The following is a 24,483-nucleotide window of genomic DNA, read 5'->3' on the forward strand; positions in this document are numbered from 1 at the left end:
CAATGGAAACAACATGATTGTAAATATTGTCGAAATCGTTAGTAGCGGGGATGACAGAGAGACCTGCCATTACCGCTGACCATTTAATGTAACGGAATTCCTGAGATATGAATTGTTTATTCAAAGAGACGGAAATTTTAATTGGCAAATGATCACTATTGAATAAGGATTCACAGGGAGTCCAGATAATATATCTATAAAGACCTGGACTACAGAAACATAAGTCGATATAAGATTGTGAGTCCTTGCTATAAAAGGTGGGGCAAAATGGAGGAACTAGACAAAGGTTATGATTAAGATACCAATTAAATAACATAGTACCTGCAGGAGATACAATATGTCCTCCCCAGTTTGGATGATGACTGTTGGAATCTCCGATTATGATGAAATTCCCAGAGATGTATGAGAAAATATTGTCAATAGCAGCGATATTGAAAACACCTGGAGGACGATAAAAATTAGCAACATACATAGAAAAATTATTTAGAAAAACTTGAACAATCATAATTTCAAAAAAGGGGTCAGAAATTTTCCATATCAAAGATGAGGAAAGAGATGAATTCACCGCGGTCACTAAACCACCACCTGGGAGAAGTCGATCATTTCTAAAAATCTGAAAACCAGCAAGAAAAAAATGGTCCTTCGGTTCCAGAAAAGTCTCCTGTAAACATATCATAGTTTAAACAAAAATTTCTGATAAAGGTTGATTTGGACTTGATGCCTCGGACATTCCCTTGAAGAATTCTAAAATTCATATTATTCATAGTTTTTTTTTTGGAAAGGATTAACTAGAAAAATATATTGAACTGAAGAGAGGGAAAAAGCATCAAATTCACAGAAAAATAAAAATAAAAAAATAAAAAAAAAACACTTACTTTTTGAGAAAGAAAAAGGAAATATCAAGCGAGAAAAACACAATAGGAAAGGGAGGGGGAAAAAAACCAAACCAAACTCGATTTGATCACAAAAATAAGAATACTGAACTCTTGTCAGCTCTAAATGAGGTAAAGAAAAACCATTATCAAACTCGATAACAGAGAGAAAGGAAAAAAGATCAAGCGAGGAACAAACTTTAAGCGAGAGGGGGAAAAAAAGGGGGAGGAGAGACAAAAACGAAATTAAGTGAAAACTAGGTTCCAACATTTGAGGCCGAGTCATTTTTCAGTCTCTAACGGCCGTATTCACCAACACAGTTTCAACTGCAATCGCAGGTGGAAAGATTGAACATCGAAACGGATTGGTTAAATTAAGGATTTTAACCAATCCGTGTCGTTCGCTGATCGTTTAACCTGCGATTGCAGTTGAAACTGTGTTGGTGAAAACGGCCCTTAGCTAATTGTCTTTGTTTAACCCTTTCCGCAGGAGAAGTATAGAAAATATTCGATTCAGGATCTTGAGAAAAGTCACTATCGTCATTATGCTCAGGGGGCAAAGGTTGATTGAAGATAGCAGTCGAAGGACCAGAAGTGTCCATATTCACATTCGAATTAAGTGGCGGTATTATATTCACCTTATGTACAGCTAGGTTAACCGAATTGACTATTTCGGGAATAAGCGCTCTAATAGAGTCATTCAGCGATTCCTGAAGACTTATTTTCAGATCTTTAAGCACAATTTCTTTGATGGCAGATACTTCCGCTTGGACCAGGGAACTGATCTCAGCCTTGAGAGCACTGAAGTCAGATGACATGGAAATGCTGGTCCGAGCAGCATATGAAGAGGAATTCATTTTACATCTTTCTCGAGCGATGTTTATTGGAACATGATGTTCGGCTTTATAGTGATATGCTTTTGACTCCAAGACATAAGCAGGGCACTGACGGTCACAGGCAAGATGAGTGGAAGCCTTACAGTTAATGCAGGAGATAGGGTTTTGGCAGGTTTCGTGGTTATGATTTTGGCCGCATCGTTTGCAGATCTGAGATGATACTCTACAAAACTTTGAGCGGTGAAAGAAGCTCCAGCAGCGAAGGCATTGATTAGGACGCTCAATAAATTTACGTGGCCGAAATATCAAGAACCATAACTTTATTTCCGGCGGAATGTTCCTACCAAGAATCGTAACCAGAACAGTTTGTAAGGGAATTCTTTCTTTTATAAATCTTCGAATACCGATGACCTGTAACCCCTCCGATTGCAGTTCTTCCGCAATTTCCACTACTGCAATATCACACGGAATATTTAGCAGAAATTTGGAGGTAATCGAATCCTTCAAAAGGACCGTTTTAACGGGAATGCTCAAAATCTTTTCTATTTTTTTTATCTCTTTCGCAGTGTGAATATTTTCCGTAGAGATTAACAGCTCACTTGAGCGTGTGAATCGAATCTCCGAGATGTGTTTAGGATCCGAGATTTTTGAGCAAATATCCTTTTTCAGTAACAAAGGCCTGGATCTGGGAATAATTTCTGCACCCGAAAACCTCACCAAAACCGTCCATGATGTCTTCATCAGTTAATGGCGTATTCCAATTATGAATTGTAGACGAGACTTTGTCTGCACTGCCCGCTGGCTGTGTATCTATTTGAACAGCCATAGCTGCACATTTGAAGGAGTCAAACTAGACCCCGGAAACGGGCAAAGCCCTAACCAAGAGCCTTGATCCTTCACTTCAGGAAATTAAATAAAATTACTACTTCGAATTCGATAAATAAAGAAAACTGTACTTAAAGAGGGAATAACTAGTAAAAAATTAAATAAAGGGTAAGGCACAAACGCAGAACGAGAGGGTCGTAACACCAACCACGCGCCGTCAACATCCGACTTCAGGATCTCTTTATGATTGCTTTATTAGCTGCAAATAAATATTTATGTATCTAACTTATATAATGAAAAATTAGATGATGAATAATAATAATTATATAATGATAAATTTTGATGATTAAATTTTAAATAATTTCAAGGTTATTATTTTTCATCTTCGGTTCGGTTTTTTCGTTTCATTAATTGTGATCACATAATAGCGTTAACCATATTTATTCGAGAAAAATTGATGAAATTAACTTTCCGAATATGATAAAATACGGGAAATCGCAAGTTGTCACCAAAAATGATGCAAAAAGTTATGAAAGTTGCCAAAACTTAGAAAAGACCGATACCCCACATCGCGTTGACCATATTTATTTTCTCAAGAAAAATTGGAAAACGAAATTGCGGAAACCTCAAGTTGTCACCAAAAACTGATGATACAAGAAATTTGCCAAACATTGCTCAAAGAACCGAAAAAATGTGTACATCATAGGCAGGTTAACCATAATTGCTTGATAAAAATACGGGAAATTGGACTTCGAAGTAGGGGAAAATATGGAACATCGCATCACGAAAAATGATGCTAGAAGTAAGCAAAGTTGCCAACTCATGCTGAAATCACAGAAAAGTCGCCAATCGTGGGAAATGAATCTCAACTTGAAATTGCAGTGAATTAACATAAGAAACATGACAAATATGCGAGATGAATATTCTAATTTGTTGTCGTAATATATTTTCTGAGTTAAAGATAATTGGTTCGTTCAGCTGATTAATGCAATAAAGAATAAAAAGTCAAGTTTGCTTCTTTGAAAATATTCTAAAAACGGGGACATTTCTTCAAAAATTCGTGTCAGCCACAAAAATAGAAAAACTGGGACCATTCTTGGAAATAAGGGGTCATTCACGTATTACGTCAGCATCGATGGGGGAAGGGGTTTCGGATTTGCTGACTTTTGATGACAAGGGGGAGGGGAGAAGGGTTTGAAGGTTGCTTACGTCATCAACCACCCCTTTTTGAATATATGAAATATTTTAAGCTGCTGACGAAATTTTGCTGACAGGGGGGGGGGGAGAGTCAAAAATGGCTGAAAATCTGCTTACGTAATACTTGAATGGCCCCTAAGGGTTACCTTGATTATAGAGAAATGAAGCACTACAGCAAAGCACGATGGATTTAAAATAAACGAGATGAACACATATTCATATTTTTAGTTATAATTGTCTTAATATAATTAATAAGTTTGGAAAACAATTTTAAATTCTTTGATTTTTAGAGAATGAATGCATCGTTGGGTAAGTTTAGAGCAGTGGTGCGCAAACCGTGGGTCGGGATTCCCGATTCCCGGTCACGTGAATACAATGGTGGGGTCACGGGAGATTCTATAAAATAGAAACTTCTAAATAACCAATTCATTTTTATTTGAAGTTTGTCAAAACTATAAAGAAAACCTTTATTCAGCAGGGGTAATTGTGTCATACAATGTAGTTTTATCAAATGGTACTTAAAATCGTAATCGGTATATATATAGGCTCCGTGATGCCCAAATCACGAATGTGCATTGTCCTTGCAAAAATATGAACGTGGGAAATGACGTTTGAATGTTTACTCTACCCATGTTACTCTATCCGAAGTTGTCACCTGACGTCAATAAAAACGTTTTTTTTAAGTCATAAAATATCTCAGACATGACGTGATAAAATGGTCATTAGGTCCATTTTAGAAATATCAAAAATAACTTCAATAAAATGACCCCTTGCAAATAGTTGGACTTTCGGAACATAGATGGCGCCATTCGAAGAGACGGAACAAAAAAAATTTATAAAGCTGTATGCGCTACGCAGCTCGGATTCGAACCCAGACAATTGGAGGATGGTGCCTATGTATCTCACGCCATGCCTCTACCGATGAGTACCCAATGGGGGGGGGGTGTTACTTTATAAATATTTCACAAGTATTGATTACTTGTATTGCAATTTCCGTTAAGTAATCTCGAGTATCCGATGGCACTTATTTTTTCGTTTCCTTTTATTTTTTTTTATTCTTCAAAAATATAATGATATAATTATAAATATAATTATTTGCGTTAATTATAATTATCAAAAAGAAGAAGATTTTAAAATTCATTCTTTTAGTTCAATGTACACGTCAAAGAATTCGTTGCATCTTTTTCAATTGTTGACAGATTCACAGATCCTCTGATCTTCCATAAAAAACATGATATGGGTGCAATTATAATTTATATAACGTGTTGATAAATTTATATGAACAATTACTCATTGAAAAATTTTGCATTTCCATTCAAAACAAAATCGCAATTAAAAGTACTTCATTTATCTTGTGACAACCAGTAACGAATTTGCCTAGGGTAATTTTGAAACACCCTCTGAAGGTTCATTGACAAACATTTTGGATAATTTTGATATTTTCATCCGGAACAGAATTTTTCAGTTGGAAAGAAATTCGTAATTTTTATGATGCAAAATCATTTACGCCATAAAAAATCACGTCATTTAATGACCTTCATGGCTAATAAGGTCATGAAATGACCTGATATTTCATTAATGTCATCAAGAATCACGTTATTTCCTGACCTTTACTGTTCGTAGTCATTAAATGACTGAAATGGCGTGATTTTTTTTTGACTGACGTCATTCAGAGAAAATGACCAAATTTTCACGTCATATTTGACGTCAGGCGACTACTTGGGCTGATTTTCATGTATTTTCAACGAAGTCAACTTGAATTTTATTCTTCAAATCAACGAATAAAATTATCTCTCCCCAACTCAAAAATTACATTACGATACTTACGACTACAAATAAGAATATTTATTTCACATATTTGTCATGCTTTTTTTAATTCACTGCAGGTTGAGAAGTGGTGCTTCATTTTCCTCGATTAGAGACTTTTCTGTGATTATAGTGTAAATTGGAGACTTTGACTACTTTCTGCATCATTTTTGGCGATAATTGGCATGTCCCGTATTTTTCAGTATTTCGAAGCTCAATTTCACTTATTTTTCTTGAGCAAATGTGGTCAGCTCAGGTAAGTTGGCTTCGTCAACAGAAAAATCGGGTGACTTTCGTGAAACGTACCGTATTTTTTCGTATCCAAGAACTCTTAAAATACTCAATGATCATGAGGTCAACCGAATTTACGATTTAAAAAAATATCCTGTTTTTTTTCGTTTTTGCATCAAATTTACTTAAATTCGTTATCTTTACTCCTGTAAACGTGGAATGAAAATCGCTGTTTTTTCAAACTAATCATGAATCGAAGTTCTAGCCGTCTAGGATACCAATTGTTTGTTTGCGTTTGCAGTCGCATGTTGATGTGCTGAGTAATTCGTAGTAGCGAAAGCATACAAACTCTTTAACTTATTCATGTTTTTATTTCCTTAATCAAACATTACCTTTTCATCTAGTTATTTAGAAATAATTTTAGAGCCTATGTTTCGGTGGTCATGGCTCGCCATAGAAATGTTCGTGGAATGGATCTTGATGAAGGTAATGAAATAAATGGGAATTTTTTTTTCTTATTTATATGAATTATCCGAGATAATTTAGACCGGACCTACTTTGGATAACCGAAACTACGAATAATACGGACCTCACAGAATTTCTGGGTTAAATAAAAGTGATAAAGCCGTTTGAATGTCGAATATTACTTTGCTTTAAAATTACTTTAAACGTTATTTTCAATAAAAAGGATGAAATGAAAAAAGGTAAAAAGTTTCATAAACAACTTAAATGTAGTTACAGTTTACAAGATTTCTAAGATTGTTGCATACAGTACAGTAGTGTCGTGATAATTTGAAAGTTCGAGGTTCCAGATAATCTTAGGTGTGAAATTTTTCTTTAAAACCTCTTTTTTCTGCCAAGAACACAGTTTTCCCCATTTTCCTATGAATGTGAGTAATTTCAGTTTCATGTGGTTTTTGTCCCTAGGCTGAAGTCTTTTGGCAAACGTAGGCTACAGACCCTTCCATAGTGAATTTACAGATGTTAATGAATAATAATATTCATATTGGTCCCCAAAGGAGTTCCTTTCAATTTCCTCCCTTATGAAAAGCATTCGTCTTGGCAACACTAATCTCTAATGAGTTTAGCCGTTGAATTAAGAACAAAACAAATAATAGTATGTGTGAATATGTTGGTCCAAAGAAAACAATGTAAATAATTATATTTCATGAAATAAAAGTTCCTGTTTAATGTTAACTTCAGTTAGAATGTCCATTTCTTCATATAAGTGAATGTCACTTGTAGCACCCCCAAATTCTAAAAGTTGTTTTCTATTATTTTTTTAGTGTTTCTAGTTATCTGACTTGGTTTTGGTTCTGTTCACCCTAAATTTTCAAGACTAGTATTTTAAAAACATTTAAAAAGGAAGTCTTTCAATTCCATTTGTTATTGCACATATTAAAATGCTTCAGCAGTGCTGGCTCGTCCCAAAAAACTCTAGGAGGGGCACAAAAATCATTATGCATAGTATCATGATACAGGCTGGGCCTGATTTCTACATGGGCTAGTGAAGCATTTGCTGTGGACCTTGTGACTTTTGAGTCCCAAAATTTTAACATAGCCGATATGCGGCCAACAACCAAGGTTTAAACCTAACAACCCGGAAGGGGACCCCCACTAGTTTCTGCTTTTCTCAAAGTCCACTGAAGTCAAAATCTAACAAATGTTAAAATTGGGTGTGGGTTATCTACTATTTTTGTTTATCAAATTATTTTTCACATCTGTACACTCAGGGCTTGATAAACTTTATCAAGCCCTGGATGTATGCCCGAGGTTTAAGAGTCTAAAAATGACATGAAATTTTCTGATTTCATAATTATGTGTCTTTATACATGAAAAAGGGTCATTAAGTCTCAAATCAGTCAAAAAAACGTTATTTAGGACTTTTGCTGGGAAAAAAACTTTTGACTCCTAAAAAACTTGTATGGTGCCTAAGGATAGAGAGCAATATAGGCATGTGTAGTGCTTTCAATGACATTTTTTGCGTCCGTTTTTAATAGAGAAAATGATATCAATGTACGGGTGTTGTATGAGGTAATAAAATCCTCAACGATATTCGAGTGGAAGACATGGAGATCCTAAATCTTCTAAAAAATGTATGTGTAAGCAAAGCACCAGGACCAGATGAGATCCCAGATGACATTCTCAGGGTCCTCAGGGAATGTGCTAATGAATTGTTGGGGCTAGTCGCACAGATTTACAGGAATAGTGTTGCTGAGGGTATATCGTCCCAAGGAATTGGAAGCTTGCTAAAGTTGTTCCGATATTTAAAAAGGGTAGTAGAGAAGCTGTGTCCAATTATCGTCCAGTGAGTTTGACAAGCTCCCTCTCGGAAATTTTGGAAATTACTATCAAGAGGCAATTGGTAAAGTGGATAGACGAGAATAATGTATTGTAAATAATTTGTGCAGTGAGCCTAACAATGTTGAAAATCGAATGTGGTTCATCATTTAGGTTCAGCAGTTGTAAGTGGCAATCATTTTTTTGCAAATTGTGAAAAATTCACAGTTGTCAGCATAGAGTAAATCAGTGGTCTTAAACCTTTTTTTCAAGTAATGAGCACTGCCTATGCCCATTATCAAATGAAGATCATAATTTATAGTAAGTTTGACATATTTGTGCCTGAAATTTACATAATTTTAATCCTTTATTGTAAATTTTACAGGGTGTTTAATAAACGCGTTTATCAAATGCTCCTAAGCATGAAATCGGACACAAGCATTGAGCACTCTTAGTACTTTGAGGAGCTCCATGGTGCTTGCGAACAACCGGTTAAAGATGACTGCAGTAGACTCTCAACAATCTGGCCGTGTACTAATATCCGGCCCATCAAGTAATTCAGCTTGTTTAGGCAGGTTTTCTTCGAGCTCACGAAAGAAAAACATGCCATTTCAATTCTGTACACAGAAATTTATATAATTTATAAGTGGGTTTTTTCAATTAACTTATTATTATCCGGCAATATCTGTAATCCGGCATACTCTGGTTTGATGTGCAGGGCTTCCCCCCCCCTCCTACTTTTCTGTAAAATGTCCTATTTCATTCTACTTTCTAGTTTATGTTTTACTTTTCCTATTTTTTAACCAAATCGTATCGTAAAAATTATTTTTGTAATTAATTTTAAGGGAATCATTGATATATTGCTAAATACTACAAATGTAGTAGATTGCAACAAATGATTCAGCCAAAGCAAAAATTGTATTGTTTTTTAGGTTATTTGGAGGCGTATTTGGACCATTTAGTTTATTAATTTTTCTTTTGCTTAGTTGACAAGAAGAGTATAAAAACAAGAGACATTAAAAACTTCTGTCTGGGTGGAAAAAATAATTTTGTATTTACTACTTTATGGTCTTGGACAGTAACTAGCATTCATCATTTAAAATTATGGTGCACATTTTGTGTATAGGTGAAACAATTTGCATAACAAACCAGTTGGATACATAGGCTTATTCTAGATTTAGTGATTCTGATGCTACTCTGTATTTTTAGGGCACACAGGGGCATAAACAAGTTGCAATGCTCAGCAAAGAGCTGGAAATGAAAGTATTTTATTTGTCAAAAATAATGATACTGGCAATGAACAGTGAAATGTGAACTTGACTTATTTACATTGAACCTTTTAATTTACATATTTTGCACTGTGCTTTTGAACGTGGTTTCGTTTTTAAAAAACTTGCATGTCTTCATAGTTTTCAGAATATCAGCTTTTCTTAAAGTTCATCACATGTATAAATAAAATTTTTACTTTTTGTTTTAAATTCATTATAATATTCAGGATAATTTTAAGCAATTGGAAATGATCTTTTATTAAACACTTTGTTTTTTAAATATATGTTGAAAAAATAATTTTTTTAATGTCATGATATCGTTCATCAAATTTAATAAATTGTTCAGTATATCGTATCATAATATGGTATTATATACAGTCAACTTGGTTAATTCAAAGTCAAAAGTCTCTGCAAAAAAGTTAACAAATTGTATAATTAATCTATCCTGTATCTGTAAAATGAATGCAAATTGCAAATTAATCAAATATTTCCATTGGGTAATTATTATCAATTATTAAAATTTAATATCAGTTATAAAACTGTTTCCCACATTTTAGTAGTTTATCATACCTGCTACATCGTTCTAAGAAACAGTTAGAATATGTTGACCATGCTCAAAACCTGATTTACAGAAATGGTTCATGATCATCAACGGCGAAACTGTTTCCCAAATTTTGCTTATCATTCTTTTGCTATCAAGTAAATATACTTTTAATGTAATATAATTTGAACTTTCCATACTCTTAATAACAATAAAAAGTTTCAGATTTTGAATAGTGCACCTTCATCCATAGGTTAAACAACATAATTCATATCAAGAGGTACATATTCTCGATGCACTCCAGCTGAATGATGTTAAAATGGGCATTAAATTACCAAAGAAATATAAAACACTGAAACAGATTTTAAGCTTAAAAATGATTGTATTGGTGTTTTTCTATACAATTCATATTTGAAATAGCTCACTCGTCATTTAAACACTGTTGTTAGATTCATTCAGTGCTGATAGCCTTTTTACGGAATTAGATCATGGAGTTTTGCCTGTTTTCGTACATTAACAGCAATTATTTTTTTAACTGAGTTACAATAAATGTAACACGAAAAGTAAATTAAATTCTGACATGCGTTTTAGCATACAAATTGTGCCATTTCCAAAGGAAGAAGTATTCAATTTTTGTCAAAAGTCTATCATATACAACATATATGTAAAAAACCCTTTATCGTCATGACTGGCTCTATACACGTTGCCCAGTGGACAGAATTTCAGCATGGCAGTTTGAACCAGAAGTCAAGATAAAAAAAAAGACATCTATAGCAGGGTTGGCAGGTTTTTGACTCATGTCAGTTTTTGACGGTTTAAACTGTCACGTCCAAAACTTCTGTCAAAAACCTCAAATACTGCTTTTCAACATATAAATTCCCATTGAAAATATGCACATTGATTGCATGTAATGCTTAAAGTGACTATGCTGCAATACATAATGTGTGATTTTAAAATAATCTCCCCCCCCCCCTACATAATTATTTTGGACAATTATATACATGTATATATACTTGTAAAATATAGAATTTGAGTAGAGCATAGCATAAAACTACGGAAGGATATGTAATGTATTCAAGATAGTTTCAACCTTCTAAAATTTCTTCAACTGTTTATTTATATATGAATATATATATATTTGCATATCAACATCTGCTCTACTTTTCTTTTTTACAACAGATACATGTTTAAAAAGTTCTTTCATGCTTGCTATATATAATGTTGATTTCTGTTATTACATTATCTAGACAATCCCAGATATTTAAAACAATATTATTATTGTACATAACATTAGAATATATATATCCAGCAATCAAAATACTAAATTATCCTAAAATAATTTTTCCCCTGAAAAATTAATTAGTTCATTATAAGTCAAAATTTTTCATTGTTACCACAGTTTCTATTCTTGGGTTACATTTGGTGGTATATTTTTAAATGATAAGTGTTTTTTTTTCCCTTCAAAAAGACCTTATAAAAGTAGCCTGAATATACATATTTTTTATATAAAGTATCTTAGTTACTTAAGTTACATTACAATATCAAAATTGCTAATTCTTACCACATTTTCTAACCTTGGGCTATGCATTCTGACGTTCTATTTTTAGAAAATTCATGAATGGGGATTGCATCACAGATCTAAATGTAGTGGTATATTATATATCTCATAGGGTTTTCTTTTTCTTTTTCCTTCACCAAGAAGCAGCAACAGTAGTGACTGCATTATTATGCTAGGGGCAGATGGTCTTATAATCCAATCAAGACACCAGCTGCCCTTAGAGGACAAAGACCAGTGTACTAGAGAAAAGTCCAACTTTGCTATTTATTGTTTGAATTGTAAAGTAGTGAGGATTAATATGGAAACCAATTTCAGAAATTTCATTTGATATTTTTTTATGTTTAGTGAAACCAATTTCTAAGAAATCATAAATATTTCGTCTATTATTAGTTTAAAATATAATGAATCGTGGTGGAAGGCCACAGCATATAGCCTGGCAAAATTTTGATAAAGTAGAGAAAAATGGAAAGATATATGCAAAATGCATTAATTGTGGAGTTATGCGATGTAATCGTGTGGACAGGATGAAGAGCCATATAGCTCAGTGTATTGGAAGGGACAATGATGTTAAACAAATACCTGATGTACAAAAAGCAACTACATCAACATCTACAGAGTCCACTGCTTCACAGCCTATTATTTTGTTGGAATCAACAGAACCTGAAATTTTCACTCAAAAAAAGAAGCAAAAAATTGATGACTTCATTGTGAAATCAAATTCTGCTACAACTAAAAAAATGGATTTATTAGTGGCAAAGTTTTTTTATGCCAATAATATCCCATTCAGTGTTGTTGAACATTCAAGTTTCAAAGATCTAGTTTCTGCTTTGCGACCTGGTTATAATACCCCAAGTAGAAAAGCTTTGGCTCAGTCATTGCTTGATGAAGTTACAAGAGAGGTTGAGAAAACTGTAAAAGACAATCTCAGTGGAAAAGCTGTAACTTTAATTGAAGATGGATGGAGCAATATTCATAACGATCCAGTCATAGCTACATGTATACATTCTGAAGGTAAATCCTATTTTCTTGAAGCTGTTGAGTGTGGTGCTATTATGAAAAATGCAGAGTACCACAAGCAAATAATTGACAATTCCATACGTTAGCCCATGATAAATATTCTTGTGAAGTAAAGGCAGTTGTAACTGATAATGCGAAAGTAATGGAGAAAGCCAGGCAACTTTCGCTTAATGAGATTGACCAAAATTTAATAGAATATGGGTGCTCTTCTCACTGGCTCAACTTACTCGGACAAGATCTAACACCTGAAGCTGTGCTCAAACAGGTGATTAAAATACAAAAATACATTAGAAATCATCATTTGCCTTCGGGATGGCTTAATGAACATATGGGGTCAATAAAACCCCAATTACCTGGTGATACTTGATGGAAGAGTACACTTACTTGTCTTGAAACATTTTTACACAATAGGCCATTTTTTCAGAAAATAGTAGAAGATTACGAAAATGGCATTGACAAAGGAATTGTTATTTTAATCAACAATTATAATTTATACAAACAGTGTAAAGATCTTTCATTCCAACTCAAGCCAATAAGTGTTGCATTGGATATTCGTCAAACAGATACAGCTACAATAGCTGACTCATGCCGTGTTTGGCTAAGCGTTCTCAAAGAAAATGCTCTTCAGCCTCACATTGAAAAGATACAAAACAGGATGAACCAGATTCTGAGACCATTTCATTATTTGGCATATAATTTGCACCCAAAATATAAAGGTGAAGGACTGACTGATGTGCAAAGTGATTTGGCTCGCACATGGGCAACAGAGAAAATTAACGGTTGTCTGCCATTGCTAATTTCATATGAAGCGGAAGAAACTCCTTTTCCACCTTCTTATTTCAGTGCAGCAGGAAGAATGACAAACCCTGTGATTTGGTGGAAAGGACTTTCTAAATGTAATGCTTTTTCAGCTGAGCCTGCATCTGAACTCATAAAACTAGCAATGCTTTTGCTGTCCAGTCCCACCAGCTCAGCCTCCATTGAACGAGTATTTTCTAACTTTGGATTTGTCCATTCAAAACTTAGAAATCGTTTAGGTGTAGAAAAATGCGCAAAATTAGTTACATGTTATCGGATGCTACGTGGTAAAAATGAACCATACTATTAATTATATATCTATTCTAGACATTTTGTACCTCAAATTCAAAATCGCAAATTATAATTAATATTTTGTTTCAATTTTAATAAATTAGTGTTTGAAAATGAAACATTGTAATATCAAAGTGCCTCATCAAGAAAAAAGCGTGTTTGTACATCACACCCTCTATGGTTCACGGATAGCGTGCGGAACCTTTATCTTGAAAAGAAAAGAGCATTCAGAGAGTATAAAAGTGGACGAGGTGACCTATCATTGTTTACTGATAAAAGAAGACTGTTGAAGAAAGCGATAAGGGATAGTAAAAAGCAAGTTGAATCTAGGTTGGCAGATAACATTGGCTCTGACCCAAAATCATTTTTTCGATACGTCAATAATGGATGTAAGGGGACAGTTGGCCCCCTCTCGATAGGAGGCTCAAAAGTAGAGAGCAATGTAGGCATGTGTAGTGCTTTCAATGACTTTTTCGCGTCGGTTTTTAATGGAGATAATGATATTCGATATACGGGTGTTGCATGGGGTAATAAAACGCTCAACGATATTCAAGTGGAAGACGTGGAGGTCCTAAATCTTCTAAGAAATGTATGTGCAAGCAAAGCACCAGGACCAGATGATATCTATCCCAGGGTTCTCAGGGAAGGGGCTAATGAATTGTTGGGGCCAGTCGCACAGATATACAGGAGTAGTGTTGCTGAGGGTATCGTCCCGAGAGATTGGAAACTGGCTAACGTTGTTCCGATATTTAAGAAGGGTAGTAGAGAAGTGGTGTCTAATTATCGTCCAGTGAGTTTGACGAGCTCCCTCTCGAAAATTTTGGAAATTATCATCAAAAGGCAGTTTGTGAAGTGGATAGACGAGAATAATGTATTGTCGGATAATCAGCATGGGTTCAGGAAGGGGAAGTCATGTGTAACTAACCTCCTTTGCTTCTATGATTACGTGACTAAGGCTTTGGGTAAGAGCAAAAATGTCGACATTGTTTACCTTGATTTCCAGAAGGCATTCGATCGGGTCCAACATGGCAAACTCTTGAAGCGTTTACACGAGATTGGAATAGGGGGCAACTTGCTGAATTGGATAGAATCGTGGTTAAGAGATAGGTCGCAACGAGTTATGGTGAACGGGGAATTCTCTGGTTGGACAGACGTCACAAGTGGAGTTCCTCAGGGAAGTGTCCTTGGCCCCATACTTTTTTCACTTTTTATCGATAAACTCGATCAGGGTATCGATGGAATTACTAGCAAATTCGCAGATGATGTGAAGCTAATGGGGGTAATCGGGAATGAAAGCGATAGGGAGTTGCTCCAGACCAACTTAAACAAGATTGCAGCATGGGCAAATGAATGGAGCATGACGTTTAGCGTAGATAAGTGCATGGTCGCTCATTTTGGTTCGAACAACCCACGGTTCTCTTACGAGTTGAATGGTGTCACTATCCCGGATGCAACTAGAGTCACCGATTTGGGAATTCTCATTGACGAGCGACTTAAGTTTTCTGAACATTGTTCAGCGGTTGTCAAAAAATCGAATAGAATGCTTGGTCTCATTTTCAAAAAGGTCTCTTCGCGTTCTCCTAAAGTCATTCTTCCTCTTTTTCGAGGCTTAGTTCGCCCTGGACTGGAGTATGCTGTAAGGTTTTGGAGACCATACCTACAGAGGGACATAGACTTGGTTGAAGGGGTGCAGAGAAGAGCTACGCGTGTCCTTATTGGCACACAGGGCTTGAGTTATGAAGAAAGACTTCATTTTTTGAATATGTTTACATTGGATGAACGCAGGTGTCGAGGAGATATGATCGAAGTGTTCAAAATTTTCAATGGGATGGATAGGATGGACCATGAACTTTTAGTACACCGCCAATCGACTGCTTTTACAAGGGGACACCAGTATCGATTGGTGAGGGACAATGCGAGGTTATGGTGTCGCAGGGAATTTTTCTCCAATAGGGTTGTCAATAAATGGAATAGCTTACCCCCGGAGGTAGTAAATTGTAACACAATTGACACGTTTAAAAAGAAATACGATAAACATGTTGGGGGTAAATCGAGAAGCTATCCATTCTTAGAATAAGACAACCATAAGTAATCTTTATGGGCATCGTATAATATTTTATCATGTGTATATATTGTTTGTAATTTGTGTTAATTGCATTTTTAATTGGGTTGCTGTATTTTTGAAACATATGACAACCATATTTTTATGGGCATCTTTTTATCAGCCACCTCGTTGGGCATTTTGCCTGTTGTGGCGTTGTATTTGTATTTGTATTTGTATTTGTATCATTAAGTTATATACCTATTCGAAATATCCCAAAGCATTCATTTAGGTTTTTGACGGTTTTTGACAGTTTTTGATGGTTTAAACCAGTTTTTGACAGTTTAAACCAGTTTTTGACACTTGTCAAAAACCCAACCCTATCTATAGTGTGCCCAAATTATATCAGAATTTTCAAACTTTTATTTGTCTTTAAAGATTTGTTTGAGAAAAGCAAAGTCTGACTTCTTGTGGAAGTTTTCCAAACTACATTGTCTCATACGAAAACCATAATTTTTTCCCCTCAAACTCTATTATCCAAAACATTTGAAAAAGTTAAACAAGAAATTCAAATAAACCAAGAAGTTTTAACATTAAATTAAATGGAAAACTCAAAGGGGTTTCGTAAAAGTTTGAATTATCCAAAATTCAAATTAACCAAGTTTCACTATTACTGAAAGCATTATTTTTTTAACTTATTACAATTTTAGAACAAATTGTGAGCACTATTTCAAACTATAATTTACCAGGGAAAGTCAGGCAAATGAAAAATAGCCTGGAAAATGTAAAATATTTGTCAAAAGTCATGGGAAAATTTTGTTAAGTGAAAAAACAAACACGAAAAAAAAATCAAAATATAGAATGTTAAGGTTTGGAATTATATTTCTTTTTTAAAGAGTTTTTGTTGGAGAAATGATCAAGCAAATTTTGCTATGAGCCCTGTATGACATTTTATTGGACATTCCCATGTTATCTATAATTTTTAGCCATTTCACCTCTATGATAAAGTTATTTTTTTGCCATGAACATTATTTGAGTTTTTACTAAAATCGAATATGAAGTTAATCTGGGTATTGGTCTTGAAATCGCAAATTTTTTTTTCCAGTTTTCACCTGATGTTTTGATTTATTCTTATGGTTTCAGCCGAAAACTTTTCTTTAAACACTTAGCACTACTTTTTTAAACACTTTTTCAACAAACAGCATGCAAGTATGTCAATTTGAGTGAGCTAGCAGATTCTAACATGTAACCTATGTACAGTACATTTTCTGTTTACACTCCTGTATCTAAGTGTTTAAGCTGCAGCGTAAAAAGAAGTCTCCAGGCCTTAATCCAAAAAAAAGTCACAAAAAACTTATTTTGGATCATTTTTCTCAGAGAAAAAAATGTTTGGCTGGTGCCTAAATTATTTTTTGATTTATCAAACTATGGCATAGATCATACTCTCCTAAACTTTTTGTTTCATTGTCCCCCTTTAGAAAATTTCTATTCCGGGAAATTGCCCCCAACTCAAGTCAGCCCATAGGATCCTATACTAAACCCATAGCTTCTACTGCCCCCTTGGACCATTCCATCGCCTACTATGGGAACCACTGGTATAGATGAAGGGTTTTTATATATATGCTTTACTGTTTTATATTATATTAGATGGTGTATTTTTATATGCTCTGATAATAGAAATATAATAGAGATATGCGTACGCTCTGATTTAAGCCCGAAAATTCACCTTTTATGGTTATTGTTTTTTTTTCTTTGGCAGAATATGAGGGTTATTATTCCTGTTATGGACATTCTGTTGAAGAGGACAGTTGCATTTCCCCTCATACAGGTATTATGCATGTTGTGTAAAATTTTCAAATGAGAAATAAAGTGAAGTATGGAGAGATGAAAAAGTGTAAATTTGATCCAATACTTGTCTTCATCTTGGCATGCTGCCGTATAAACCCTACCAAGGAGCTAATTCTTTTTCTCTTCTTAACTGTTTTAATTTATATGAAAAACAGCACAATCATGTGATATTCAAATGACTGTCAGGAAGCTGAAAGTTTTTTATGACTTTTCAACAAACTATGTGCACATTTGTAGCCCCTTGTTTCTGTTCAATTTTTGATACTCTATGATCAGTGACCCCACTCAGTGTGATGTTGCTTTATTTTAATTTTCCAGGGATGCAGGATTTTACATAGTAATGTACAGGGTTTCTCGATTTAAATCCTGATTTAAATCAGGTACGTTTGGTATTTCAAGCAATTTTGAATGATATGGTTTTTTTTTCAACTTGTATGGTGTAATACAAGTAAATAAGAAATAATAAGATTCATATTTTAATTATTTACACATTAATTACTATTTAAATAAATGTGATACAGATATTTGTTTTTTGGGTAAATACAGCGAGCGTGTTCATTTAATTTTGCTTTTATGGGTCAAAGTTACTTGCTGTGTTAAGAATCAGGAATGTGAAAAATCGACCATCGCCGCTCACTGTTGGCAAGAAGGCCACAGATTCAAATTTCAAGAAGCGAGAGTTTTTCACAAAGTCAAGTCCACAGTTGATTTAGATTTCTACGAAGGTACATATATTCGGGCCTTCAAAAATACACTAGTCAACGATAATAAATCTACACCCCTGATCGCAACACCATGGCTTAAATTCATTTCGAGCGGGAATTATAAGAAAATTCGAATAGACCAATCAGATAGCACTGTTCCGCTAGTGTCCAATCAGGACGATGCATTAGTATCTCATGCAGGCTCACAGCTTCATTCTGACCACGAAGTTTCAAGTGAACAGACATACTTCTTCCGCTGAGCAACCGAGCGTTAAGATTTGGTATTCAACCCAAGTGGGAAACTCGTTCAGCGTGACTAGTGGTTATATTTTCCTCTGAGGACGGCACCCATTGGTGTTGAAATGCATTAGGACTTTTATTTTCGTGTATTTGCCTTATTCGTTGGTGTCTTCTTAATATTCTTGGGCAAAGTTGATCAACTCTTCTACTATTTAATACCACTGAATAAGTCAACATTTCAAACTTTTAATTAAAAATGTGTGAGTAAATATTGAATTTAAATAAAATAAAATGGAATTTATTTGATTTTTTTATGAAAAAAATCACAATTTTTATTAACCCTGGACGTGATAGAGGATAAAATTAGCAATGAATGAATGAACGCCAGAACTTTGCCTCTGTACTTATCCCATTACCAAGATTTCTTCCAGCCCAGCTTCGTGGCAGAGTCCAGAACACTTTATTTTGTGTCAAAAAAAAGAAAAAAAAACCATAACATACAAAATTTTTGCTACATATTTTCCCTGGTCAATTGGGTACTGTCGCGATTAACAAATTTTGTGGTGATTACAGATGAGATGGGATTGGGAGTCTGAGAAAAGTTTCTCTGTTTCGTTAAGACAGATGAATGGCATATTAGGAGGGAGGTATATTTTAAAAGCAATTTGCAGAGACTGCATGCCATCTCATCTGTTATATTACACTTGTCATATTATATACGCAGCATAAAAAAAAAAAGAAATGAGAATCTCTCTTATTGTGAAATACAAATATCCATCGGAGCGAGTCATCTCGCTTAACACCTTATTGGTGAGCAAATGGGTTTGATAACTTGTGGACTAGAAGCCAGCATCAGTTTTATTGGGTTGAGTTCACTCGCTCCAGTGGATTTGATGAAAATATACAAAATATAAATATATTGTGTGGGGGAATATATACAATTAGGGATCATCCGTGCCATCTCGCTTAGTACCTTATTTGGTGAGCAAAATAAATGTGACAATATGAGTACACGTGTGTTGTGGACATGAAATGCATGAAGAACTTGAATGAAGGAAAAGGATAAAATTAGCAGAAATTCTATCATTTTCCCTCTATGCATATAAATAAATTTTTGTTCCATATATGGCTATGCATTTATTTTATTTATCAAGTTCAATATTGTCTAAAAAATTAGTGTTAGTCTTATTTTTATACTAAATCCTAAAGATAAGTATATATTTTTCAATAATGTTCAGTCATATTTAGAGACAACATTCAAATTTAAAATTTATTATTTAAATTTTAGAAAAACAATATTTAAAAAAAATCAAAAAGTCTGATTTAAATAAAAATCATGATTTTTATCAACCCTGGTAATATAATATAACTGAAACAAATGGTATTGATGTTAGGCACAATATACATTGACTGATAAATCAATATATAGGCCTAGAGCTGGTCAGATTAATCAATCAATAGCAATTGTAAGACTAATCTGACCAGTCAAGTATAAATAATCATGTTTAAAAATTTTAATTGAATAAATTGACACAATATCAATCCAACTGAAATGTGACTAAAATTTTCATATGAAAATCTGCAAATTTACTTTGTTTATTTGAAAATCTGATTTGAACTTCTAAATTAGCTCCTTTACATAAAATGTTTTTTCTAGATGATCATATTCATAAAAAATTTTGCAGTTTTTACCAATGCACAACTGAAGACTGGAATTAAAAAGGCTGTAAGTGTCAAAATGTAAATTCCGAAGAAAATCAATGTAAAGGAGAAACCAATGTATTGGTAGATACATCAAATGCTACGTAGTGGGAGCTACAACAAACTAACCAATTTCCAGAAAATTTTCAGCCTTATTTCTTTGCATTGGAACTTAATAAGTGTCATGGCCGACAGCATCAAAAAGTGGCTCAGCGGAAATGAGTGATGCTACAAAACTAGTTGGACAAAGATCTAGCAAAGACAGCAAGGTGAAGTGAAGGTGGTTTGAAGCTGTAATGTTAAGGGGTTCGGTGCTGAACTTTTCCAATTGAGTGTGTCATAGAAGATGAGTTCATTATGAACGAGGCATTCTGGGAAATCAGTGAAGTAGATTACAATGTCGAGGATGGAAATGCTGAATGAGTGCCACATGGTTTTATCCTTTCGTTGAGCGTTTGCTCGTGCTAGTGTTTGCCGAGAGCCTTTGTGGTAACATTTCATTTTTGGCTTTAGTTTTTGGGGGTTATTATTATTTTGTCTATTGTTTCTATGATTTTGGGTAACTTTCATAATGGCAGGTAAAGGTAAGAGAGGTATACTTCAGAAGTCAGAGACGAAGAAGATATGCATGAATTTGAGGGAAAGGGGGACAGAAGCAATGTGTCTATTGAGAAGACAATGGAATAGGGTAGAGTAAAGGAATGAGATTTGGAAGCTTGAATCCTGGAGATGAAAATTCAGTTACAAAAACAGCAAAATGCTGGTAGCGAGATGGAAGAGGAGCTGAAAAAACTCAGAATGGAGCGATTGGGTAAAGAATCGTCCATGGATAATCCATCTTGTACAGGCACTAACACAGCAGAGAGAAAAGTTGATATAGTGGGCCAATTTTTTAGGCTAATTAAATAATCATTGGGAAGCTTTCCCAAGAATCTGATTGGGGTGATATAGGATTTTTCGAAACTTTCTGTGCCGGAATCATTAAAGAACAAAGTGTTACTGTGTTTATTGTAAGCAGAATTAATGAATTAGGTTTACAGAAAGTTGTATAGTGAAGAGATAATGACGTTTAATTTAGTTAAAAATACATTTTATGAAAAACTAAGAGTTTCTCCAGAAAACTTAAAGGCAAGAATTTAATTTTTTAAAGAGGCTGAAAGAGGAATCTTTTTTCCAGTTTGTCACAAAAAACAGTATTTGCGCTATTACATAGATAGTAAGTATGTCGAAACTTTGAAAGACCTCACACAGTTGTTGACTGCAAACAAGTTGAAAAATTGTCTACAACCAAAGATTAGGTCACACATATTACAACAGTAAGGCCAGGATAGATTAACAGCCCATGAAATAGCACAGAAAAAGCTGATATTTTCACTAATTCAATTTCATCCACAAATATTAATGGCACGAGTCCCCTAAACAATCATTTCCTAATCACAAAAATTTCAAATCTAAATTCACTTCTAAAAATCAATTTAAAAAATACTACATTTATAATTCCGCAATGCATATTGCAAGATTTTGTTCTAAGATAAAAATGGGTACAAAGGGGGGCATGGCAGAGGAAGGGGGACATTCAAGGGATGACTTGGTGGCAAGGGTCGGTGTGGACTTGAGAGCAATGAATCTCCTGCTCAAGGCCAAAGATATTCCTTTGACGCTGAAGAGTGTTGTAGTGGTGAGTGTGGAAGGGGAGGCAGATTTTAGGTTGGACTCGGGTGGTGATATCACTTGTATTCCTCAAGGATTGTTAGAGGAGAAAAAAGAACCAGTGAAAGGTTTTGTCTGCTTATGCATATCCTTCGGGGACAGTATAAGGGTACCTTTGAAAGTTCCAAGGTTGAGAATAGCTGAAAGAGGGCTACATTCCGGAGACAATGGGATAGAGAACGTGCGCTATTGCCCTGAAGCTAAATAGGGAAGATCTTCTGTCTCTCAGGGATATTAATGCATTGGCCGTATGGACAAAGAAGTTTTTCTGTCGTCTGAGAGGGACGTTCATGTCAGTCAAGTATCACTGCATTTTCAAAGGAGGAAAGAAGAGGTGGTGACCAATTTAGAGGAAGCCGTTTTACCACCCACAGAAAAACTGCAAGAAGAGATGTCAATGGGTGGATCTGATTGTGACAGAGCAGGAATGAGAATGTTTAGGGCCCATAAATGAGCAGGCAAATTCCAAGAAATCGGAGGGAGAAAGTTTGAAAGAAGAACAACAGGAAGACAATAGTTTGAGGGTAAAGTTCCAGATGGCTAGTAGAGGGGAAGAAGGTTTTGTTGTCATAGATGGTTATCTATACCATTGTGAATACATTTAGTATACTGTAATTTTCAACTGGCTTTGCAGATGAATCAAAGAAAGAGGGTTTTAGAAATAGCACATAAAGCTGTTTTTGCTGGTCATTACAGATTTAGAAAAGTGTTAGAAAGAATAAAACTTTATTTTTTTTTGCCTTGGATGAAGGCAGAAGTGAGGGACTATTTTGATCGCTGTCATGAGTCAGTTGAGAAAAGAAAAAAAAACTAGATATGACCATATACCCATAACTAAGGTAGAAAGACCTGAAAAAGTTTGGTCAGTAATTATTGTTTATTGCAATTTCTCCATCATTGAGAGGACATAGTTACATTCTTACGGTCATCCATCAAGATTCACGATATGCTGAAGCAGTGTGTTTACAATCTTTGTCTGCAAAGGCTACCTGTGATGCACGTTTGACCATCTTTCAGAAATATGGCATCCCTGATGATATTACGTCTGATTAGGGAACAAATTTCACTGAGTTAAATTTGAAGAGGTATTAGGTATATCTTCCCCCAAATTTAGTACTCCAGGTTATCTTCAGAGCTCGGGATTAGTTGGGAGATATATCCAGACTCTGAAAAATATAATATGTTTTGAATTAAGGAAGAACTCTCCAATGGAATGGGATAAATGCATTCCATTTTGTGTATGTGTTCCATTTTGTGTATAATGAGGTACCCAATAGCACTATTGGATGCACACTTTTTGAAATGATGTTTGGGCGAGAACCCAGAAAAGTGTTTTTTGTTGTTTTTTTTTTGAAAATTTTTTTGACCAATGAATTACCATTACCAACAGGAGAGAACTACTAAAAGTGACTATTAATAAAACTTAAATCCAGATTAGAAGAAATAGCTGAAAATGCTCATATTAATACTGAGATAAATAAACAAAAATATGTTAATTACCATAACAGGAACTAGACTCAAACAATTTAAAAAAGGTGACTAAGTAATAGTTTTGGCTCCGGTTTCCATCAATAAACTTTTTGCCAGATGGCAAGATCCTGTAACAATTTTGGAGAAGGTCAAGCAGAATAGTTACATTGTTGAAATGCCAAATGGAGGTCAGAGGACTTTTCATGCCAATAAGCTAAGAGAATCATGGTAATGAGGCAATGTTATAGGGGTAATTTTTCAGGAGGATACTGTCTTTGGAGAAATTGAAGAAGCCCCAAGGAAACAAATATCAGCATGATAGTATGGGAATGAGATGTTAGAAAATGATAATTTATCAAAAATTCAGGAAGAACAATTAAAGGAATTACTTGAATTTCCAGATTTCTTAGAAAATAGGACAACATGAAATTAAACTGAAACCAGGTAGTCAGCTTAAAATATTACATCGTTTTTAAGGTCCAATTCCAATGCAAGATAAGGTAGAGAAACAGAAGAATTGTGTGTTGCAATTGGATCCTCATTGAACCATGCGATGCAGAATTCAGTCATCCTATTGTATGCGTAATTAAAAAGGATGGTGGAATGAGGTTGTGTTATAATTATAGAATGATCAATGCCCATACACTACCAAGTGAATATCCAATGCAGCACATTCCAAACTTATTAGCAAAAGTTGGAAGGGCAAATTTCATCTCAACAATCGATTGTCCGAGAGGGTATTGGCATGTAAACATACTTCTTTTTTTCATTGCATAGGGGTCAATTTCAGTGGAAAGTTATGCCGTTTGGATTGTCAGAGGCAGTTGCTAGCTTTCAGGGAACAATGAACGTCATATTGTTGAAACATAAAAAGTACACTGACGTTTATCTTGATAATATTGCTGTATATAGTCAGACATGGGATCACATCTTGTACATTTAAGAGCTGTGTTATAGTCCGTTTCACGTTAACTTTGCAGTGAAGGGGAAGCTACGACGGAACCGCATCAGTAACGATCCTCCCTCTTCGTGGTCGAGTAACTGAACACGTACTCATTGATGAGTCGTCTTTCAAAACAATAATCATATTTATTTTGATTAAGGAGGATAGAGAAAAGTGCTACACAACGAGCACATCACACCTTACAACACCACACCAATCATAATAATAATCAGGAAAAAAGACCCCAGGGGGAGCGTTTCTCTTTTCTTCTCTCTGTGGCTCCCGCGCTATATTTTTCAGGGTAGT

At 34.7% G+C, this 24,483-nt stretch overlaps 1 protein-coding gene across 2 annotated transcripts in view; it reads left to right on the forward strand.

Annotated features, from left to right (window-relative positions):
• The first annotated feature begins 6,025 nt into the window (after positions 1–6,025).
• Positions 6,026–24,483, forward strand: part of HBS1 (translation elongation factor EF-1alpha (GTPase) HBS1) — a 125,418-nt gene continuing 106,960 nt past the window's right edge. The window contains exons 1-2 of one of the 2 annotated variants that reach the window (XM_089232644.1): positions 6,026–6,253; positions 17,321–17,389. In XM_089232644.1, the coding sequence (XP_089088770.1) occupies positions 6,211–6,253; positions 17,321–17,389 (112 nt within the window). In that variant the 5' untranslated portion in view covers positions 6,026–6,210. The remainder of the gene's footprint in view (positions 6,254–17,320; positions 17,390–24,483) is intronic. The other variant, XM_089232645.1, reaches the window with a different exon arrangement.

The sequence above is a fragment of the Pholcus phalangioides genome, unplaced genomic scaffold (assembly GCF_987345545.1).
Source record: "Pholcus phalangioides strain wild (caught in Gottingen) unplaced genomic scaffold, Ppha-v1.0 ptg000007l_1, whole genome shotgun sequence".
Classification (NCBI taxonomy): domain Eukaryota; kingdom Metazoa; phylum Arthropoda; class Arachnida; order Araneae; family Pholcidae; genus Pholcus; species Pholcus phalangioides.